At 36.0% G+C, this 16504-nt stretch overlaps 1 protein-coding gene and 1 long non-coding RNA gene across 10 annotated transcripts in view; one reads left to right on the top strand and one right to left on the bottom strand.

Annotated features, from left to right (window-relative positions):
- Positions 1-16504, top strand: part of CATSPERT (catsper channel auxiliary subunit tau) — a 48829-nt gene that overhangs the window by 11802 nt on the left and 20523 nt on the right. For 4 of the 9 annotated variants that reach the window (XM_087885049.1, XM_087885060.1, XM_087885053.1 and 1 more), the window contains 2 exons: positions 10671-10823; positions 13304-13415. In XM_087885049.1, coding sequence (XP_087741175.1) covers positions 10671-10823; positions 13304-13415 — 265 coding nt within the window. Of the gene's footprint in view, positions 1-2528; positions 2598-3861; positions 3954-6353; positions 6411-9874; positions 10008-10670; positions 10824-13303; positions 13416-16504 lie in introns of those variants that run through there. The other 5 variants (XM_034432574.3, XM_087885048.1, XM_087885046.1 and 2 more) reach the window with 3 other exon arrangements.
- On the bottom strand, positions 33-2825 carry LOC148116620 (uncharacterized). The gene is made up of 2 exons (XR_015731965.1): positions 1695-2825; positions 33-1271 (listed from the first exon to the last, which is right to left on the bottom strand). It is a non-coding gene; the product is annotated as an uncharacterized LOC148116620 (long non-coding RNA).

Raw genomic sequence — 16504 nt, 5'->3', positions numbered from 1 at the left:
TTTTTAAAAAATAATTTTAAAAGAATATTAAATTTATATGTAAACAGTACTTTTTTATTGTATGCATCACATACATCTAAATTTTGTAAGCTCCATTTGTGTAGTTGACATACCAAAGGATAGTTTATGAGCTATAGTTTATAAATCCACACAATAAATTCACGCATATAACAGAAGATAAAAATGAGCATATTCTTGTCAAGAAATCTAGTTTATTTCAATCCTAAGGAAATATTCACTTTCTTCTTTTTTTCTGCAAATGAAATTGGTATAAAATAACAGATTTAGTAATGAATTCTTATGCTTTCTTTAGTACAGATGTGTAGATAGTAACATAAGGACCCAGTGGAACAAGAGATTTTTCAATAAATAAATAAAGAGTGATATCACACCCATATATATTTAGAGGGTTTTTTCTTGTTTATGTAAAATGTTCAACCGTATGGTGGTTTCCTTTTTTCTGGTTTAGAACACTACCAAATGACCACCTCACTACCTCACAAACCTTTTGATTCTAGTGTAAAACATATCTAAGATTGATCAGTCTGATTTATTTGTTTGTTTGTTTGTTTATTTGTTTATAACATTTATATAGTCTCCATCTTAAACAACCATGGACAATTTACAATAAAACAATATAAAATCAGAAGCAATAAAACTAAAAATAGAAAAACCGGTGCCATAGCCACTGCTTTAATGCACCCACATTTTCATCCCACTCACATTACCTCAATGTTGGGGAAGACTTGGGATTTAAGTGCTGTCCAGAAGGATAGACAGATAGGGGCCTGTTAATATCAAGGCCCCCTATTGCTGAGCACCAACCACTCAGTCAACAATCTTTCCTAAGAAGGGCAGATTGGAGTCTGGACAAAAGTTGTCAATTGTTGGGTCCAGCGGCCTCTTGAAGTTATACTCCCCCCTTCAAAAAGGCATTAACCACACCTTGAACTGTCATCTTCTAAAACTGTTACCTCCTGAAATGCCACCTCCAAGGAGTCCTTAACCAACCAAGAGGGGCATGAGTCAAGAACACAGGTGGCTGAAATCACAGCCACAAATACCCTATCCAGTTCCTTAACTCAAACTCCTCCCAAATAATAGGGCTCAGGTGTCTCTCAGTCGCTTCCAATGGAGTTGCGCAGCAGTCCAGTTCTGAGTCAAATCAAGCAACTTTGTTTATCAGATGTTGAGAACAATTTTCACAGCAGTCCTGTAGAAGAAACCCTGGCTCCTTCTGGTCATCCGAAATGGGGCCACTGGGCAGTTATCTAAGATGTAATAAAGAGAAATGAGAACCGTTCACCAGCCTTATCATGGCAAAGTATATAGAATACAGAATAACAGAGTTGGAAGAGACCTGAAGGCCTTCTAGTTCAACTTCCTGTTCAAACAGGAGACCCTATACTTTTCCAGACAAATGGCTGTCCAATCTCTTCTGTAAAATGTCCAATGAAGGAACACCTACAACTTCTAGAGCAAGCTGTCCTACAGTTTAATCTCACTAACAGGAAATTTCTCAATTCTAGGTTGGAGCTCTCTTTGTTAAGCTCCCATCCATTACTTCTTACTTGCCCTAAAGTACTTTGGAGAATAGGGTGATTCCCTCTTCTCTGTGACAGCCCCTCAGATATTGGAAAACTGCTGTCATATCACCCCTGGTCCCCTTGGTAAATTCTAATAAACACTCTTACCTATGCTTGGTTGACTTCACTCTTTGTCTTTCTCCAGCAGTGCTTAAGATGTCTCGTGTCATTTCATCTCACAGAGCTGTTTGGTAATCCATATTGTTCCACGACCACAGAGAGTCTGCACAGGTGCAATTTGCTCCAGTGCCCCCATCGTCTGCTCATTCCAAACTGCATTGAGGGCCATTGGCTGAACCACGTGCCTGTGCTCCAAAAAAAATCCCAAAGTCCCTCTGAAGCTGTCCTGGGTCAATCAGACCTCTGTATTACCATGTTCAGATTTATTATGTCCCAGATAATGGGACATCAGTTCAATTCAATTTATTCCTTTTAGGCATCACTTGAACTGTTCACTGTAAAAAAACAGAGTAAAAAGAGACAATAAAAATAAGAAGACAAAATGGTGAATTTAGCCAGCAACACTCACATGTGTAATATATTCAATAGCCACCCTTTACCTCTCGCAACATGAGAACATGATTAGGAACTTGCGAAAAAGATACTAGCCAATAAGTACTTTTCTTTTCTGGCCAATAGCTGTGTACAAAGGATTGTTACTCCCATCAAGATCTGGTTGCGGTACAGTCTTGTCCTACCTTCAGTAAGAAACATCATGAGTATTTTTTCTTCTGTCTTGTAAATGTTTTCTTTGGAAGCCAATTATGAAATGCAGTTTTTGTTATTGTTTAGGTAGTCTTTTTTTATTTATACATACATATACTCATGACTTGTGAGAAAACCAGAAAAATTGTTGCATCTCATACTTAAAAGGACTTTATTAGACTTTTAGAATATATAATATACATTGCAAACTAAAAGCTGTATGTTTACACTTTTCAGATTTTCTGCACAGCAGAGGTGCAATTTATGTTCTGTTATGGATGTCTTGGATATGGATATTCACATCAGGTTGCTAACTTCTTTTTAAAGTAGATAATTTAAATTTGAATCAGATATTGAAGGGAGAGATGAGTCACACTCACCATGTAATAAATTGTTAAAGAAAGATTAATGGACCAGATGAATTATGTGATATGCAGTTTAAGGCAGGGCTTTAACCTTCTGCTAAATCTGTCATCCATATATATAATAGAACCGCCTTCCACAACTCAAAGCAGGAAATAAAATAGTTTTCCCTAGTAACTAACTGGGGTTTTTGGCTAAACATGAAACATGCAGACATAAACAACAGGAGAAATTGCAATTCATTGAAGCTTCTGCTGATGTATAATATGTGGTCCTCAGCTATCTGCATTTTAGTATGTGGTTTCCTCTGCAGAGACAGAAGAAATTAAATCAACTTGCACTGAGACAGGTCCGCCAGTCAAAATATTCAGACCAGGAAAAATGAACATGAAAATGAACCAAGATGTGAATTTGGTTTTATATCTTCTTCAATAATATCACAATTTCCTCTCAGATCCATGTAAAATCTAAAATGATTTTGCAGAAAAAGCAGAAAAAGCCAAAATTCTCTTTCTCATTTCTCCCTCTCCCCCAAGAAATAATCAGAAATATTCAGAAAGGGGACATTTGAAAATCACAGGTATATTATTTACTGTCATGCGCAGAAAAAATAAAAACAAGTGCAAATATGTATGATAAAGGACAAGAAGGATCTGTCACACTGATAGGACAAGGAATAGGAAAGTGAAAATATCATAAAATGGATTAGCAAAACAAAAAATCAAGCTCTAAACCAGAGCAAAAAAAATTATAATGGATTGTTCTAATCAAGACATATGTAGATATCCAAATGAATAATCCATGAAGATTCTATAGGTTTATAAGTCAACCAATAAAATAGAAGAGTCAGCTAAGTATATACTACAACAATTTAGTTATTTTGAGCTACAATTTGTATCTTTCAATTGGGCAATGATAGATCTGGAAAGTATTTTAGTAGACGTAGCTAGATCATATCCATACAATTCCAGATTGGAAATAGAAATAGAATTACAGAAAGCATTTGGAGTAAGAAAAACAAATACAGTAATACCTTACTAATTCTCAGTTTGCTCTCCCATGTATCTAACAAGATTTGTGGTACATAATCTCTAAAACCTCAGGCTATACTGTATAAGCTTTATTCTTTATGCTATTTTAGAAAATGTATATTAATCAACCAAAATTATATTGTTATTTATTTTATAACATGGTGGTTTTCTTGCAGTTGAAACTGCCAGGAGCAGATCCTGCCCAGGCTGTGGCATATTCCATGTTTCTACGGGTTCCACCACCAGAAGATAGAAAAGATTATTCAAGGCACTTATACCAGACATTAAATTGTTCTGATAACTTAATTAATAGCTTATATACAGTATGTCATGTAGTTTTAGAATTAAATTATTTTTAAATGAATTAGAACTGTAGAGATTAAAATGAAAACATTTATCTGAAAATATAAATAACTCTCATCCATGAGTGCCTCTTGCCTAGGAAATAAAATTCTATTCCAGATGATCAATATATTCTGTCTTTTCCTATTCTTGGGAAAAGGAATTGGGAGAGAATGGTTTTTTACTCTCATTCCAGTATTAGATAATCTGGTGTTAACATACTGTGTCTTGAGAATTCAAAATCTTTTTAAAAAAATTATCAGAAATTGACATGAAAACAGGTTTTGCAAGTCTACTGGGATTTGGCAATTCAAAGTTTGAGACTTATTATTTAGGCACCTAGGTTCTAACTTTTACTAAAAAAATGCTACAAAACCTGATTTATACAAAGGCTTTTCTCACAATTGGACTGTGGATATATACACTCATACTTTGGGGGAGAAACTGTATCTTTATAGATGCATAATTATAACAACTATTATCTTACGTAAACTTCAATTATGTGTTAGAACACATGTAAACCTTTGCCAAATTGAAGAAATATCCTAATTTTTGGCAATATAAAATCTTCCCTGAAATCTGTTTTTATTTCAGTTATTAAATAGTCAGCAATGCATGAAATTCAGAATTGTATTTTCTTTTTAATATGTTTACCATTTTTCTATTTTGCAATTTCTGATTTAATTAAATGGAACAAAGAAAAAAGAAAAGTGACAGATACATAGATATAGGCACACATATATATCAGTGTACATAAATGTAAGGTATCTCATGCATGTATATAAGTGTAAAGAAGTTCAAGAAAATATGGCAATATTTTGTTATAATTGTCCATACATATCTCTGTGTGTAAACAAGCTGTAAATAACATCAAATCTTTAGCCTATTGAGTAACTGGAACATAAATTTATTTTTCTAATACTAAAGACAGTAGAATTTGTGCAATTTTGCTGCATTTATCAGAATGTTGAAATTGGCATGTCTTTGGAAGCTCTGTACTTTTTAAATGGATGAATATAGAAAAGGGCCAGAGCTTGAGTTATGCGGTTTGACCTTTTGTCAGTTTGACCCTCCTTATATCCTGCAGATGTCATTGGTTGAAGAGCATATTTCTTAGTGACTAGACAGGTGCAAAGAATCCATTTCTGTTGTCCAGATTTCATTTTCCATGTGGTAGCTATGTAATTCAGAACAATATTAGCATCTCAAAATATTAAAACCTGTCTCAGAATCATATTATTATTTATTATATCTTCCCAGAAGAGAGTGATTTTAGAATATAGCATTGACATGAAGCATTATTCTCATATGCCCTCATATTTAACAAATTAGATGCCTCAACTATTTCTTATTAGCTATGCTAGAAAAATACCAGCCCAGCTCTTATTCCGTGTAGATAAGTTGTAACTATTTAACCAGTTACAGAAGACCATAAATACTTAATTAAAGGTAGATACTTAATGTAATCTGCAATGAGTTACAAAAAATAAAAAAAGAATGTCAAATACACTAGTGAGCATTTCACTGAGGTTGTTATCAATGGTACCATCTTGATGATCAAAGGTAGATACTTAAATTAGTTGCTTCTGTTCAAAGAATGCATTAAAGGCAGTCATTACCCTTGAATTTTGCTTGGACATTTTTGTATGAACACATGACTCATTTCTTAAATATTTAATGTAATTTTTAAAAAGTTTTTTATTTTAAACACATTAAAAACACATTAAAAATCAAACATGTACATACAACAAAAAGTAACACAAAAAAGAAAAATATCACTTTTCAGCTATACACAGCAGTCTGCTCTTTCTATACATCAATATTTACAAATATTTAAGTATAAACTTATTTGACGTTCATTTTCTACTTTATATCATTTCTTCTTTACTAACAAAAGATCATACACAGTTTCCCCCTCCTTTCTTCATTCATTTATTTCCTTATGTTTCAACCATTCATACCATCTACTCCAAACTTTATAATACTTTGAGTCTCCTTTCCCCTTAATTTCTTTAGTTAATTTATCTAATTCTGCACATTCTAGATTTTTTTAAATTAAATCCTCTTCCGTTGGTAGTGTTTCCTTCTTCCAATATTGTGCATATACAATTCGTGCTGCAGTCAATATATGCAATATAAGGTACTGTATTTCTTTAGTATAATTGTCTATTGAGATTCACTAGTTGTTTGTATTCTTTCTCCTTACATAAATACTGGCTTAGAGTCCATCTTTTGTATTTTTTTTTCCCTTCCAATGTATTATTATAGGGCTATGGTCCACCCATTCATTTGTTCCAATATCTATTTTTTGTATCTCCAATTGCAGTTGCGCCGTCATCCAGGCCATATCGATCCTGGACCACGATTGGTGCGGGTGGGAATAGTATGTGTATCGTCTCTCTTCTCTATTAATTTCTCTCCATGTATCTTTTAAGCCTAATTCAGATATCATATTAAAAAACTCTTTTGGTAATATTTCCTTTTTTTTTAACTCTTATTATCACTATAGTAATCTTTTTTAGTGTTGACTATCGCGTTGTGATCTCCTATTATCAGTGGTGGGATTCTGCCGGTTCTAGGCGGTTCGGCCGAACCGTTTGTTAAATTGCTGGCTCGCCCCACCCCTTACCCCGCCCCTTACCCCGCCCCTCCGCACCACTATTTATTGCCAATAAATAGTGGTAGGTGAGGGGTGGGCGAGCCAGCAATTTAACAAACGGTTCGGTGTTTTTTTGTAATTTTATTGGCCCACGGAGCTTCAGCATAGGCTAATTAGCCCATTGATTAGATCGGCCTCCCGACTCTCAGCTGATTTGCTCTCAGCTGTTTTGCTCAGAGCTCTGCTGCTTGCTTGCAAAGAGTGCTGGAGCAGATTTTTTTCCCCCTAGCTATGCTGAAAAACGAAACTGAAAGTAAAGCAGGCTGTTGGCTTTGCTGTTTGCTGTAACGTTGGAAAATTAGGCAGGCAGATTTATTTTCTTTTTCCTCACCAAAAAAGGTAGGTGCAAACAATGGGAAATTTAGAGAGAAAAAGGAGAGTTCAAGATTTTAAAACACAAAAGAAAAAAAGCTCTATTTAACTAGGGAATTGTAATAATTGAGATATTATTAATTGTATATTGTGTTGAAAGCAGAAATGGTTAAGTTGTGGTTTGGAGGAATATATGGGGGAAATTATTTGGTTTATTATTATTGGTAAATATAATTAATTGATTTGTAAGAAATTAGATTGCATGGAAATAATTTCAATATACATGTTCATATTGATTAATATACAAAAAAGATAGTTATATAACTAATTGATTTATATTAAACAACTGTAATATTACATGATTAACCAATGTGAGGATGGATATAAAAATAGATGACAATGGGAAGGGATATAATATAGAATAGAAGGGAAAAATTGAATTTGATTAAGATTAGAGATGAGGATGAAAGGTAATATTGGTTTTTTAAAAAATAGATAAGGAATAAATATGGCAAAAAGGAAATATAGAAATTGTAAATTTAATTGAAATGACTAAACACTGTTTAAATTTGTGAACCGGCCAAATACTCTGTTCAAAGAAAATACATTGTATGTTTGTATGTGTGTTTCTAATTATTGCTATTTATTCATATTTGTTCTCTTTTATTCTTTAAAGTTTAACAATTCATTCTTTATCTTAATATCTTTATATTTGTTTGGGGTTGGCTTTCTTCCCTTTCATCTTTTTTACTGTACAGCAATCTTTCTCCTCAAACCTACCACCTCTCTCTTTTCTTTTCTTTCCTTCTTACTTTCTTTCCCTCCCCCGCTTCTTCTCCCTACTTCATCTTCCTTTCTCCTTCTCCTCCTCTCTTCCTCCCTCTCTTACCCTCACTCCTACTCTAATTTCCCTTCCCTTCCTTCCTCCCTTCTCTTCCTTCCCTCTCTCTCCTTCTTTCTTCCATCTCTCTTCTCCTTCCTTCATCCCTCTCTATTGCTGTATCCTTTTGTGCATATGGATTACTCAGAGGGCTGAAAAAGTTATTTTTGACTGGTCCTCGCACTTTTGACCACTCCTCGAACTTATGACTGTCCTCACATTTTACGTTTTTTGCCCTATGTTGTCACCATGGTGAAGAGAAGCAGTTGTGAAATGAGTGATATGGTTATTAAGAATGCTACAATGGGCATAAATGATGACCAGTCATAAGGGTGAGGACCGGTCAAAAGTGCAAAGACCTGTCAGAAATTCACTTTTTTTTTTATGGACTACTCAGAGGGCTGAAAAAGTTATTTTTGACTGGTCCTCGCACTTTTGACCAGCCCTCGAACATACGACTGTCCTCACATTTTACGTTTTGCGCCCTATCTTGTCACTGTGGTGAAAACAAGTAGTGATGAAATGACTGACACAGTTGTTAAGAATGCCGCAACAGGCATAAATGTGAGGAAGATCATAAGTGCGAGGACCTGTCAAAAATGTGAGGACCAGTCAGAAAAGACTTTTTTCAGCCCTCTGAATAGTCCCTATGTGCATATGGACTAGTCAGAAGGCTGAAAAAGTTATTTTTGACCAGTCCTCGAACTTACGACTGTCCTCACATTTTACGTTTTGCGCCCTATCTTGTCACCGTGGTGAAGACAAGTAGTGGTGAAATGACTGACACAGTTGTTAAGAATGCCGCAACGGGCATAAATGTGAGGATGGTCATAAGTGCGAGGACCAGTCAGAAATGACTTTTTTCAGCACTCTGAGTAGTCCCTATGCACATAGCCACGCCCACCCGGTCACATGGCCAGCTAGCCACACCCACCCGGTCACGTGGCCAGCTAGCCACACCCACCCAGTCACATGACCACCAAGCCACACCCCCAACTAAGCCACGCCCACAGAACCGGTTGTTAAAAAAATTGAATCCCACCACTGCCTATTATACATATATTTTCTATTTCTTGTTCTAATACTTTATCGTATTAAAAAAAATATTAAAATCTTTTTGGTTTGTATTAGGGGCATAAATAACTACTAATAAGAATTGTTTCATTTCAGTATCTAATTTGATCATCAGAATTCTTCCCTCATCATCTGCATATTTCAATTCTGATTTTAATCTTTCTTTTATGTACACTGCTATTCCTCTTTTTTTCTGTTGGGAGAGTGACACATATAGTTTTCCTAATTTCTTATTTTCCAATAGTTTTTGAAAGTCTTTCTTTATGTGGACCTCTTGTAGGCAGATCACATCCATGTCTATTTTTTTTTAATTTCGTAAATATCTGGGCTCTCTTTTTCTGAGCATTTAGGCCGTTAATATTCACTGAGAATAGAGATATTTTTTCTTCCATCTCTTACTGTACTTGCCTTTTAGTGTTTCTTGTTTCTCTCTTAACTCTTCCTTTTGCTCCCTCTCTTTCTTCTCATTCCTTTTCTTGGGCTTTCTTTTGTTCTTTCTTTCTATTTCTTCCTGTTGTTCCTCCTCCTGACTTTTATCTTCTATTTCTTCCTTACTTTCTTGTTCTTCTTCTAAGTGATTTTTATAGAATTCCTGTGCTTTTTCTACTGTATTGATTTTGATTTTTTTTTCTTGCCATGTAATAAGGATTCCTTCCGGCATGATTTCTTAAATATTTAATGTAATGGTAGCCTGCATGGATATTGGATCTCCTAAATTGGATTAAGTCAAAACCTTTTTACCAGCAAATTTTCTGTTCTTCAGGGTAAATTTGTTTATTATTTCCAGCTTTCATTAATGGTTGTTTATGATTCTTGTGGAGTCCAAGGTATGAGTTCTGAGTATATACAGAATTCTTTCTAGGCTAGATGGTTTCAAAATTATGGTATTGTGATTTCATGGTCACAGTGGCTGGAGAATTCTGGAACTAGTTGAAGATTAGTGATGGCTGAGCTAGAATTTTGGTGTGAATGCCATCCTCCATATTGATATATTAATGCTCAAGGGGAATGCTCCCTGTGTTCTTGCTCAACTTCAGTTTGTAAAGAAGTAAACAGTAAGGCGTCATGGCTAGTTTCAGATGTCAAATTTCACAACAAAATTCTACTTATTTCCAATTACAACTCAGTGGGAAATGAACAGTGGGAGAGCAAATTTCATTGTCTGGATTATTTAACATGAAATGTTTTTGACCTCATTTATACAATGTGTTAGGAAACCTTTATGTATCTGGCTGCCAGAAGTACAAGCAGCATCTATACAACACCGATCTAGAATGTCTAAACATTGCAGCAAACATTTTTAGGCAAGCTCTTGTAAGCTTTGGCCCATAGCCATGACTGCTAGATTATCAGGATATTTATACCTGCAAAACTCACCATAACTGATGCCTCTAGTTTCCCTGAACATTTAAATGTAATGTTTATAAAGTACTTACTTTAGCTGAGAAAGCATGATCATATTGGTTGGTTTTTTTAAACTGAAATTATGTGTTTTAAGTATAGTGAGTCCTTGTGCTTAAATTAATTTTATTTTAAACATTATTTGCTTCTGAAAGTACAGTATTTTTTTCATTGAAGATATATAGACTGCTTTCCCTTGATAAAAAAAAATAATGGTATCCAATAGAGAAGGATAATAAGGAAGGGAAGGACTCTTTTGTGATTACTTCTACCAGGAACAAACTTTGAAGGCACTGCTTTTGTTTGTTTATTTTCAGCAATGTCATCAAACCACGGCACATGGATTACCCTGCTTTCTTATCTCCAGATCTGAAGGTCACAGTTGGAAGCTCTGAATTGGAAATTCCTAGACAAAGTGTAGAACACTACAAAACTCTTCAGAATGCTTTGAAAGAGCCAGCTCGAGAAAGGTAAGAAAACTGGTGAAAAAGCATTTCTGTTTTATGTGTTAGCTCTTTTTATGTTCTCTAAATTCTGGCATGCATTCAATATATTCCTCCTTTTTTGTTTATAAAAAATCAGCTGTTTGAAAGTGTCCTCTTTTTTTGTGGGACTGGCTTGGGCTTTGAAAATCTGTATGTGTCGATATCCAGTCAAGGTATCCGCCTTTTCCTTCTCAGAATAAAAGACATCCCTTCCATCTGATGTTTTTCTTTCCATCCATCTTTGAATCAGCATAAAACGGTACTGGCATAAAATTCCCTGTCCCATTGTTTCTCCCTAGCTTCCCTCTCTATCAAGGTACTGTAGTTGCCTGACTTTTCTCCTGGATGCAGTAATTAATGGGTGACAAAGCCTAATACTTTGAGGCTGCTCTTAGGGTTGCAGTGAGAGAGCAAATGCTACTTTAATACTGGTATAGCTTAGGATGACTTAAACCTATCTTTTATGAGCTGGCGATGATGAAAGCTATGACATGGAAACATGACAAGAAAACAACTGTTGCTAGGACATCTGATACTATGGTTGGGTACAGATGATGAAGAGCCTGCAGAAGGGATTCCAGGCTTGCTCCTGCGTGGTAAGTTTGGATTCAAAGTATTATTTGGAAAAATAAATCACCCATCAACAAACCTAGAAAAATATGGGAACATAGAAACTTTCCAAGGCTTTAGCGTGTTTTGTAATATTAGAGTATTCAAAGGAATGGTTGACTATATTATTTTAACATCATTCAAGTCTCTGTTCTTAATTTATTTTTAGGCATCAAAAGGATATTCTAGCACCATAACTATTTGATATTAAGATAAAAGAGAACTTTATGCCAATCACACGTGAAGTAAAATGTGCTATATACTGTCCATTCTACTTCATTCTAGACTACGGATAGGTATTGTCCTAATAAATAGCAAAATTCCTTTTTTTCACACAGTTTAAACCATGATCTAATGTCTAGGTAGCAGAAGGGAATCAGCAGATGTATACCAGCTTCCAAGAGGCACCCAGTATTCACATACTACCCAGTATAATGAAGAGTTAGGCACCTTTTTGAGTCTTAGAGATTGCTGTCTCAGTATGATACCAATAGAATCCTTACAATTAAGTTATATCTCTAGGCTAATTGGAAGTGTGGACGTGGTTTTATGTTTTTTTATCTGATTGTTATTTTTCTGATTGTTTATCTGATTATCTGATTCTCTGTATAACAATGACTGCATCTCAAAAGAACTCTCTGTTAAAGTATTGAAGTTTGTAGATACAATAGTCATTGATCTCATTTGAGATGGTGATGAATCTGCATACAGATAGGAGGTTGAACAATTGGTCCCATGATGCAGCCAGAACAATCTAGAACTGAACACACTAAAACTGTAGAGATGGTAGTAGATTTGAGGAAGAGCTCTCCTGTTCTACAACCTCTTATAATATTAGATACACAGTATCAACAGTAGAGACCTTCATGTTTCTGGGTGTCCATAATCTCCCAGGACTTGAAATGGACAGGTGACATTAGAACCATCTTTAAAAATGCACAACAATTTTTTTTCTTCTTGTGCCAAATCAGAAAGCTCAGACTGCCCAAGGAGCTGCTGATACAGTTCTTCAGAGGAATTATTGAGTCTGTCATCTGAATTTCTATAACTGTCTGGTTTGTCACAGCAACTAAACAGGACAGGTACAGACTTCAACTGATAGGACTGCAGGAAAAATATTGCAACAGCCATTGAGGATCTGTATACTGCATGGGTCAGAAAGAAGGCTGAGAAAATATTTACAGACAACTCACATCCTGGACTTAAACTGTTTCATCTCCTCCCCTTGGGATACTGCTATAGGACATTGCATTCAAAACAACTAGGCACAAAGGCAGTTCCCCCCCCATGCCATCACTCTTCTAAACACCTAATTCCAACAGCACTGTCTTATGCCTAAGTATATCTAACCATGTAGTAGGGCTGTATTGCTGTTACCCTTCTCATCATCTTATTACCTATTCCTATTGGTATCTTATAACTATCACTTTGTTGCTTGTATGTACACTGACAGCTTACGTACCAGAAGCAAATTCCTTGGCCAACAAAAAAGAATATTCAATTTCAATTAAGAATATTCTATTGCTCATCATATAAATGCCATCAAGACCATTTACTAATTTAATATTAAATATAATTTAAGCAATTTAGTAAATGAACAGAAAAAAAAATATAGAAATTAGGAATCAGCTCTTATATGAAGTTTCCCAGTGTGGTGGTCTTGGGTGGCTGTTTGCTTCAGAATAACTGATTTAGCTAATAATAATTGCAGATTGGACTGATAGAATTTGGAGTTGATCCCTGATATTGCAGCCTAATGTTATCCTTGACTGAATCAGAATTCAACGTTGTCCTTCTCTCTCTGATAGCAAAAAAATGTTAGTCCTATTTGTATATATATGTATGTTGCTCTTTAGATTAGAAAAAATGAAAAAAGAATACCGGACCTTAAGAACATGGCGTGAAAAGGCTGAGTATTTGGACCAGCTGATTTTAAAAAGAGGACCAAGATCAAGACCTGTTACAAAGGTAATTTTATATTATAAAATAGGCAAATAGTGTGCAATTGATTAAAGGCCAAAGTGCCTGTAAATGACAATTCTTCTTTGAACTCTGATACCCTGTTTCCCTGGAAATAAGACATCCTCTGAGAAGCCCAATCGGGCTTTTGAGCGCATGCGCTAAAATAAGCCTTTCCCTGAAAATAAGCCCTCCCCAAAAATATTTAAACGCAGAGCTGGAAATCAGGTAAGACAGCAAGAAGAGCTGCATCTTGCTCCATGTGCCCCAAAATAATAAGACCTCCCCAAAAATAAGGCCAAGCGCTTATTTCGGGGTTCAAAAAAATATAAGACAGGGTCTTATTTTTGGGGAAACACGGTATTTACAAAAAGTGAAAAAAGGCAGCTGAAAACTGAACTTGCAAGATCAGTTGTCCCTTTCCCTCCCATTATTTGGCTTTTCAGAATCCAAGTTTTTTTCTCATCTTTTTCTTCCAAATACCAGGTATAGATAACAGGACAGGAACACTCCTTTGGTTGTGTGATGGCTACAGCAGATATGAAATATAATGCTCTTGTAGCAAGATTTTTAAATGCATCAGTTTAATTATGCCTATGGTATTGATGAAAAAGGTGCTCTCATAATCTCATAAACATATTTAAGGAGTAATGCCTACTCATCTTACCCTACTGAGGTCAGAATTTGTTGGATATGGAATGTGTTTAAATTAATGCCCCTAAAACCATAGACAGAAAGAAGCTGAAAATAATGTAGGACATAATGTTTGCATTAAGTAGAATCTACTGCTGAGTAAGCTATTAACTGCCAAGGAAATCTGTTTATATCTTGCACACATTTATATTATAGAACCTTAATAACCTGTATTCCTTGGAGAGGGTGGTTCTTTGGCCTTGTCTTTTAATTGAGACTAGGAACCTGAGTCCCATGGAGATTCTGATCAACATCTTCTGAGGGTTCAGGTTACCCAGTATTCAAGGCTTTCGAGATAAAGTTTTAAAATCAAGTTGCTATCACTTTATTCTATCCAATAAGTGTTCATCTTGATCTTGAGAGTCTGATCTCATGCCCCAGTCATGATCTGTTTACAATTTTGTAATCTACAGACTAAAATTGTATAGAGATGGTAGAGGTTTTTTTCCAGTATTAAAGAAATTATTTTTATAGATTATTTAACCACTAGATATACAGGTGGTCCTCACTGATGGCAGTTGGAACTCCATTGCTAAGTGACACAGTTGTAATGTGACCGTTCCAACTTATATGGGCAGTTATAATAAAAAATAAATACAAACAAATTTACACAATTGGTTATAAAGAAATAAATCGAGCTTCAGGTTATCTTAAAATGGAATATATACATGCTGATTCATCTATTCAGAAATATCAGTTTAGCCAAATATAATCGAGTTATGACCATAATGAAGCCTACCGATTAGGATCAGAAGTTCGGACAGCATTAAATGAACAACTTCAAGTCATTTAATCAAGTTCATTCATTAAACAAATGCACAGGTCATTAAGTGGAGCACAGGAGTGGGAGAGATCCTGGGAGGCCTAGTGCAGGCATAAGCCCACCTGCTTCAAGCCTATCAAGACCTCCCCTACCCCAAGATATCCCATCCCCTCACGCCAGTGGAGAGAAACAATGGAGAAGGGACATGCTGGTCCTGTCAATCTTTCCTAATCCTGGCTTTGTCTTCCCTCCTTTCAGGGGCAGAAAACTAACTACGTAGTTCCCTAGCCTGTCAGAGCTTTCTGCTGGCCATCCGCAGGCTGCAAAGCTTTCCTGCCTCTTGCTGGGCTTTGGGAAGCTGGCCCCTGCATAAAAGACCAGCTTCCCAAAACCTTTTTCTTGCTTAACCTTCCCCCTCCTTCCCTCCAAAAACCACATTTCTTCAACAAACAAAACAAAAACAGTTGGGAGGGACAGGTTGATCTGCCCCCCCCCCCAAAAATAAGGTGCTAAATCTGAACTCTCCGTGTCTGCTCCCCAATTGCTATCCCTTTAAAAAAAACTTCCTTTGACTCCAGGCTGAAGAGTCAACGGAGGGAAGCAAGAAGGAAAGAAAATATTTCTTCAGGTTTTTTTCCCTTGAATTGCAAGTGTGGGGGGGGAGAAATCACCTTAAAAAGTTGTGCAGCAAAATGGAGGACATTGGGTCTTTGCAAGCTTTAGCTGTTTGTCTAACTGCCTGTAGAGGCAGTCTACTGTCTAGCTAGCCTTTAAGTCCTAGATGGGCTGTACAGGCAGTTAGACAGACAGCTAAAGCTTCCAAAGATGTTTTACAAGCCTCTAGTCGGCTAACTTTTGGAGGTGATTTTTATTTTCTTTACTTGAGGAGGAAAAGCTTCCCAAAGCCCAGCAAGAGGCAGGAGAGCTTTGCAGCCTGCTGGTGGCCAACTGATTGGCCAAAAAGGTGTGAAAATAGCTGTCATTTTCATGAAGAATGGGACCTTGAAAATGGTGGCTGTGGTGATCTCATCTGGGTGGGATGGGGAGAAAAGAGGCAGGGGCACTGCAGCATCCCCATGGTCTACTGCAAAAGGGAATGGCCATGGGGCACTGCAGCTGTCATGAGTTTGAAAGAGGGTCATATGTTATTTTGGGGTGTCAGTCATAACTTTGAACCATTATTAAATGGTCTATCTGTCAGATGTAAATGCCTTATTCTCTAATGTGTAAATAATATATGAACGGGGTATCAGGGGTTAACTTATTCTTCACTTCTTAATGTATTCATAATTCACCACTCCCACTTATAGCTCCACCCATTGTATATATAAGGAGCCACCTACACCCTTTTCCTTGCTTCTATCTGTGAATATTCAGTGAATATAGAATGCCTATTGTAAATAAAAGGAAATATATTTAAACCTTTAACTCTTACTAATATTATTGAGTCTGATCCTGAAAATATTGCAACAAGCTGGTAGCAGAGGATGGTTAATTGACTCAATAAAAACTTAAAAATGTCTAAGAAAGATAGGCCCAACACCAGGGCCTACAGCAAAGAAATGGAAACAGAACAAGAAATAATCAAAGAATCCACAAACGCAATTTTGAGAGAATCCGAAGAACACACCACTGAAGACGA

Source organism: Pantherophis guttatus, chromosome 1 (genome assembly GCF_059756535.1).
Source record: "Pantherophis guttatus breed Tessera chromosome 1, ASM5975653v1, whole genome shotgun sequence".
Lineage (NCBI taxonomy): Eukaryota > Metazoa > Chordata > Lepidosauria > Squamata > Colubridae > Pantherophis > Pantherophis guttatus.
This window is presented reverse-complemented; position numbering and strand designations above follow the sequence as displayed.